General features: G+C 47.3%; 1 protein-coding gene across 1 annotated transcript in view; it reads left to right on the top strand.

Annotated features, from left to right (window-relative positions):
* LOC106812825 (formimidoyltransferase-cyclodeaminase-like) overlaps positions 1 to 7,475 on the top strand; it is an 11,849-nt gene that overhangs the window by 1,020 nt on the left and 3,354 nt on the right. The window contains 3 exon segments of the mRNA XM_014816806.1: positions 3,393 to 3,586; positions 4,561 to 4,619; positions 4,622 to 4,685. Coding sequence (XP_014672292.1) covers positions 3,393 to 3,586; positions 4,561 to 4,619; positions 4,622 to 4,685 — 317 coding nt within the window.

The raw sequence follows: 7,475 nt of genomic DNA, 5'->3' as shown, positions 1-7,475 counted from the left end.
CTCTTCTCTTCTCTTCTCTCAGTGCTACCGCTCCCTAGCTTGCTCTCTCTCTCTCCTCTCTCTCTTCTTATCTCCTCTTCTTCCTCGCCTCATCTACTCATCGTCTATGTACTCCTCTCTACATCTCTCCTCGTCGCGTCGCTGTACTCACTTATATACTCTCTCACTCTCTTCTCTCTTTTGCTCTCTTCTCTCTCCTGACTCGTCTCTCTCTCTCTCTCCCGTGGGGCAGCCTACAGCTGCTTCTCTTCTCCTTCCTCGCGAGTCCTCTCTCTCTCTCTCTCTCTTTTCTCTCCTGTCTCTCTTTCTCTCTCCTCTCTCTACTCTTCTCAACATCCGCTCTCTCTCTATCTTCTCTCTCCCGATTCTCTCTCTCATACTCTCTCTACTCTCCGTTCTCTCTTCTCTCTCCATTCCTCTCTCGCTCTCTTCGCTCTGCTCTTCTGTCTCTCTTCTCTTCCCGCTCTCTCTCTCTCTCTCTCTCCTCTCTCTCTCTCTCTCGCCTCTCTCACTCCCCTCATCCCTCTCTCTCTCTCTCCTCTCGCCATTCTCTCTCTCTCTCATGCTCACTCGACTCTCTTCACTCTCACTCACTCTCTCTCCTCGCTCTCTCCTGTGGCTCTCCTCTGTCTCTCTATCTCTCTCTCTGCACTCCCCTCGCTCTCTCTTCTCTCTCTTGCTCTCTCTGTCTCTCTCTCTCTCTCTCTCTCTCCTCTTCTCCATCTACTCTCTCTCTCTCTCCTCATCTTCTCTCTTGTCTCCGCTCTCGCTATCACTCTCTTCTTGGCTTTTTGACTCTCTCTCTCTCTCTCTTCTGCTGGCTCTCTATCGCGTATTTCTCTCTCTCTTCATTCTCTCTCGCTCTCTCGGACTCTTCTCTCTCTCTCTCTCTCTCTTCTCTCTCTCTCTCTCTCTCTCTCTCTCTCGGCTCTCTCTCTCTCAATAATCCTCTCTCTCTCTCTCCCGCCACCCTCATACTCTCTTTCTTATCTCTCTCTCTCTCTCTTCTCTACTCTCTCACTCTCCTCTCTCTGCATCTGCCCTCTCTCTCTCTGCTTCTTCTCTCCTCTTCTCTCTGCTACTCTCTCTCTCTCTCTCTCTTCCTTCTCTCTCTCTCTTTCTCCGCTCTCTCTCCTCTCCTCTCTACTCTCGTCCACTCCTCTCCTCTCTCTCTCTCTCGTCTCTCTCTCTCTTCTCTGCTCTCTCTCTCTTCACGTCTCTCAGCCTCTCACCACACCTCCTCTCTATATCTCCTCCAGCTCCGAGCCAGCCAGGTTCTCTCCTCTCGTTCTTCTCTCGTTCTCTCTCCTCCAAGTTCTCTCGCTCTCTTCTTTCTCTCCATCTCCTCTCTCTCTGCGCCTCTTTCTCTTGTTCTCTGCTCTCGGCTCTCCTCTCTCATCTCAGCTCTCTCTCTGCCCCGGCCCTCTCCCTAGCACATGACCCTCTCTGTCTCTCTCTCTTCTCTCAATTCTCTCTATATCTCATGTCTCTCCTTCTTTCCCCCTCTCTCGCTCTCACCCTCTCCTCTCTCTCTTTCTCATCTCCCTCTCTCTTCTCTCTCTCTCGCCTCTCTCTCTCTCTTCTCTCTCGCTCTCTCTCTCTCTCTCGCTCTCTCTCTCTTCCTCTCTCGCCTGACCCTTCTCTCTCTCTCTCTCTCTCTCTCCTCTCCTCTCTCTCTCTCTCATCTCTCTCTCTTCTCTCTCTCTCTCTCTCTCTTCTTCTCTCTCTCTCGTCTCTTCTCCGGTCTCTCTCTCTTCTCTCTCTCTCCTCTCTCTCTCTCTCTCTCTCTCTCTCCTCTCTCTCTCTCTCTCTCTCTGCTCTCTCTCTCTCTCTGCTTCTCCTCTCTCTCTCTCTCTCTCTCTCTCTCTCTCTCTCTCTCTCTCTCTCTTCTCTCCTCTCTCTCTCTCTCTCTCTCTCTCTCTCTCTTCTCTCTGCTTCTCTCTTCTCTCTCCTCACCTCTCTTCTCTCTCTCTCTCTCCTTCTCTTTCTCTTCTCTCTCTCTCCCTCTCTCCCTCTCTCTCGCTCTACACTCTTCTCTCTGTCTCTCTCGCTCCTCTCTCTCAGTCATTCTGTCTCTTTCTACTCTCTCTCTCCTCTTCTATTCGTGTAATTTTCTTTCCCTCTCTTCTCTCTCTCTCTCTACTACTCTCTTCTATCCATCGTCTCTCTCTCTCTTCTCCCTCTCTCTCTCTCTTCGCTCTCCCAATCTCTCTGCTCTCTCCGTCTCACTCTCCCCTCTCCTCTCTGCTCTCTGTCTCTCCCTTTCTCTCTTTCTTTCTCTGTCTACTCATCTCTCACTCCACCCCCTCTCTTCTCTTCTTATCTCTTCTCTTTTTCTCTCTCTCCTCTCTCTCTCTCACTCTCATTCTCCCTCTCTATCTCTCTCTCTTCTCTCTCCTCTCTCTCTTCTCTCTCTCTCTCTCTCTCTCTCTCATCTCTCTCTTCTTCTTATTCTCTCTCTCTCTCTCTCTCTCTCACCTCTTTCTCTCTCTCTCTCTCTCTTATCTCTCCTCTCTCTCTCTCTCTCTCTCTCTCTCCTCTCTCTCACTCTCACTCTCCCCCCTCTCTCTCTTTCTCTCTCTCCTCTCTCTCTCTCTTCACTCTCTTTCTCTCTCTCTCTTCTCTCTCTCGCTCTCTCTCCTCTCTCTCTCTCTCCTCTCGCTCGTCTTACTCTCTCTCGCTCTCTCTCACTCTCTCTCACTCTTTCTCTTCTCCCCCTCTCTGTTCCGATTCCTCTCCCTCTCTGTCTCTCTCTCATCTCTCTCTTCTCTCTCTCTCTCTCCTTCTCTCTCTCTCTCATCTCTCTCTCTCTTCTCTCTCCTCTCTCTCTTCTTTCTCTCTCTCTCTCTGTCTCCTCTCTCTCTGGTCTCTCTCTCTCTGCTCTCTCTCTCTCTCTCCATTCTCTCTCTGTCTCTCTTCTTCTCTCTCTCTCTCTCTCTCTCTCTCTCTCTCTCTCTCTCCATTCTCTCCATCCTCTCTTCTTCTATATCCCCCTATCTTCCTCTCTCAACGTCTCTATATCTCTCTCTCCATGTTACTCTCTAGTTCGTCAAACTATGGAATATCCTTCCTTTAGTAATTGATATCGTTCCCAAATTGGGAGATAAACAATAGAGATAATTGACATCATCCCTTCTCTCTCGCCCTCCCTCTCTCTAATTACCTACCACTGTATTTTTGTTCACGTAATTCCATTATTTAATTTTATTTATTATATTTATTTCATAATTTATATAAATTTATTAATTTTTATTATTTCTAATTATAATATATTTTATTTATTAAATTTATTTAATTTAAATTCCATTCACCACCACTTAATTCCATTATCGTGTCTCCGTATCGAAAACATCATCCTTAATCCCCTCCCCTCTCTCTATCCCTTTCCACAGGAGCTGAATCTTCCCGTGGTGGGATCACAGATTGTCGGACTCATCCCGCTCGCTCCGATCCTGGAAGCTGCGGATTACTACATCCGGGAGGAGGATCTGTTTGTGCTGGAGGAAGAACAGAAGGTGAAGCTGGCAATAGATCGCCTCGGTCTCAGCGCGATGGCGCCGTTCAATCCCAAGGAGAGGATAGTAGAGTAAGTTTGAACTCTTCTGCGTGCGATAACTTGTATTGCACTTCTTACGTGCGCGGTGCGCATGTTTCTTTTCGAACGATCCGTCTCTTTTTCTGTATTTATTTCTCGCTTTCTCTCTCTCTCTCTCTCTCTCTTTCTCTATTCTGTCTCTCACCTTCTCTCTCTCTCTTTCTCTATTCTGTCTCTCACTCTTTCTCTGTCTCTCTTTTGCACCCTCTTCATTTCTCTCGGTGTCTCTTTCTGTCTCTCTGCCTGTTTCTCTTCATTCTCTTTTTCTTCCTTTGTATAAAATATCATTAATAGATCAAATAGATAAGAAATCGATAGATTTATTTCACTCCTGATAGTATTGATTAAGTATATGCTCACTTTCATCTTCGTTTTAGTTACATTGCAGCAGACCCAGGTTTATTTCACTCCTGATATTATTGATTGGGCATATGAAAACAATTGAAGACATTTGTCTTCGTTCCTTGTTTACCTACGATTATTGATTTACCATCTGTCACGTTCAGTAATGTATCTGATGTTTATGTTTTCTACCACCAGGTGTCAGTAGTAGTACCACCACAGCCATAATGTAATGCCAACGCAGAATAAATATTAAGTAGGTCTCAGGGGAGATAGTGGAATATAGAAATAAGTTGTGGATATAGGAAATCAGTTAATTCCCTACCCCTATTATCCTAACCCTAACCCTACCCTATCTAAATAAACAAAATTAGTCAAAATAATAAAAATAAAATAAATTAAGAGCAACAAAATTAGACCAATCAGAGCCGTTCCCTAGCGGAATCACTAACTATCCCTTAGCCAAATATCAATAAATATTGTCAACTTTGAAATGCCATACAGAATCATGAGAGACTGACGCCAGACCATGTATATCTTATTGCCCCACCGATTATTTCATTATCTACGATCACATGCCGCGTCTATACATCCGACAATCCACTCCTTTGTTCTTCGTTTAGCTACATTGCAGCAGATCCGGATGGAGTGTTAGTGAGCAAGACGGTTAAGGACTTCATACTGCGGTGGGAGCGCGCACAGCCGCTCCCAGGAGAGGTGCTCCGTCGCTGCCGTCGTCGCCGCCCTGGTGAGCGACGGGGGAAACGCGTGCGGTATTACGAAAGCGGTTGTGAAAGCTGAATCGTGCTACAATATTATTGAATAATTAATCACACATTTTTCCGGAAATAGCCGAATGGTTGATAGATAGGGCGCAACTTCGGGGATCGCTCGGGTCCATAATACAGCATTTTACACATGTATGAACGCATGTGAACCCTAACCCTAATGCCTAACTTAATCCTAACCTAACCCTAAACAGGAAAAAATAAAAAAATTTAAAAATAAAAAATTAAAACAGATGCGGATTTCGACACAACAACCTATCAAAAGAAGCGCGGACTTTACGTGGCTCGGCTATTCAGCATTATAGAAAATTAGGCACATGATCATATGTAAATAAGCAAATACCCTGGTATCGTAAATATAGGCTAGTGCATATCGATTTCTCGTATCCCTGCGTGCATGATAATCTGTCTCGCAGTCAATTCCACTTCTGTCTCTAGTGTGAAAATTAATAAAAACTTTTATTATAATTACATTACATTTCATTGATTTGAAGCAATAATAAAAGAAGAGAGCCAATTGAACTAATAAAAACATTGCATAGCAATGACATTAACACAACTTCACACTTTACGATCATATCATTACACTGCGCAAACACTTACTGCCTAAGACACTAGCGAATGGGGATGGCGCCCTCTCCTATGGTTTCACGCGCGTAATGTCGCACTCATCTGACCACTCCGAGTAGTCCAGCCAGATCCGCCAGAGAGAGCAACCAGATGAGCAGAGATTGACAGCTCACCCACGCCGCGCTGCTTACTGTCATCAGTATACGTCATGCGGATTGCTATAAGTTGCCGTTCTGTACAACAATCTCTAGGATACACTAAAACTTTAATTTTTTTATTTTTTTTTCCTCTTTGTATCTATATTTTGTACCGTGTTAACTGTCTTAGGCAATGGTACTTCTCAGTGCCACTTACCATAAATCTTTAGTCCATCAACTCATAATTCTACAATATGCTGGCGCTCTGAAATCGCCAGCGCTAGCTGGAAATTCTATTGAAATGGATAACTACATAGAATATGCGTACACAAAAATGCGCACGCACTAGAGACGTTACGTCGCACAACTGTTCGCGTCAGTTGCAGCAGCCCCCAACGCCATACGGTGTAACGTCACAGATTTCTTAAATGCTCTGCCGGCGCGGTCGGGCGCCCTCGCGGCGATGGCGCTCGGACCAGCTGACGTGCACGGGCCACAAGAAGTTTGTGAGTGCGACGTCGGGACCGTGCCTGACAGTCTGAGGGAGCCCTGCCGACGTTTCACGAGAATCCGAAGACGTCATCGATTCGATGATCGACTCGAGCCTTGGGAACCACGCGATCCGAGACCCCATTTCCAACGATATAGCGGATCTCTTGCCACCGTGCCGCCCCGCCTGATAGCACTCTTAACGGCCCGGCAGACAGCACCCGCAGTGTTGCTACCGACCAATACTCCGAGGCATATGTGAGCGCTCCGACAGTACAAGCGGTAGGAGCGTTTGATAAGTGGTGAGCGTGCGGACCGGCGGCGTCCACGAGCAGGCCATGCCGAGCGCACGAGGACGGCCAGCGCTACAACTTTCGCGCCACAAATTTTTCGCCAGAGAGGATATGCCGCACTAGTCGCTTTGCACGCATTGACAGATCGCTAGCGCAATCGTACTACGGTGATCTTCCAAGAGGGTTGATTGAAAACAGGAAGGGTCGTAGAGAGGAGGGGAAGGCTAGAGTACTTTGGCGCTGTGCCACTAGTTGTTAGTGGGAGAAGGGAGGCGCGCGCATGATAAGAGAAGTAGTATGGAACGGGGCGCGGTATGAAAGGTCGGCATGCAGAAAGATGGGAGGGCTGAGATGTGAGCTGTGGGCTCAACTGCTGAACTTGGCCGAGTCGGGATAGGTGGAAGAATGGGCAGGTGGGCAGCGGGCGGTCGAGGAGACGGAGAGTGAACGCATGGCATTGAGTGTCTAAGAGCCGCGGGTAGCACTAGGGAGTAGCGAGAGAAGAGAGAGATGAGGCTGAGAGAGAGAGAGGGGAGCGAGGCCGGCTAAGGGCTAGGCAGTGAGAGAAAGGGTACGCGAAGAGCGAGGCCAGTAGCTCAGGATGAGGCGGGGGAGAGAGAGCTTAGGAGGGGGTTAGCTCGGTGAGAGTGACGGGGAGTGTAGAACGCGAGTAGGACGCTTGAGAAGAGATAGAGAGGGAGGACAGGAGGAAGGCGGGAAGAAGGTAACGGTGGCGTAGCTGTCCTGAAGACAGCGGAGGAGGAGCCTACCACGTCTACGTTTAGCCCATGCTAGCTGATCACTATCCACGCCTAATGCTTATCATGCCACCCACCTGAGCGTAGCGTAGTACCTATTTTATCCAGCTTTAGCCGGCCTTAATCAAAAACTAGACGTTTGCCCATAACGGTGCCCTCATTGACTATTGTATTCCCAACGTACTATGAATCTCAATATAGAGCAACTGCAACGGCTCTCAATATATGCGATTTAAACCGCTGTAAACGTTGCTTCCAAGTATCAGTTTCTTTCAAGCATGCCAGAATTCTCACTGTGCGAAATTACAGCTCTACACAGATCACACAAGTCAACATCTAATACACATGTCAGAATCCGTTGGCTTAACAGTCAACAAATCCACTAGTATTAACCTCCTCTTGAGCGCGTTCAAAAGCCGTTTCATCAGACATCATTACTCTTCACACTTGCCTCAGATGGCAAAGCACAATCATAAGGTCCTTTCAATAAATGCCGACATAAA

Source organism: Priapulus caudatus, unplaced genomic scaffold (assembly GCF_000485595.1).
Source record: "Priapulus caudatus unplaced genomic scaffold, Priapulus_caudatus-5.0.1 Scaffold691, whole genome shotgun sequence".
Classification (NCBI taxonomy): Eukaryota; Metazoa; Priapulida; class Priapulimorpha; order Priapulimorphida; family Priapulidae; genus Priapulus; species Priapulus caudatus.
Note: the sequence above shows the minus strand (reverse complement) of the source record. Positions and strands in the feature narration are given on the sequence as shown.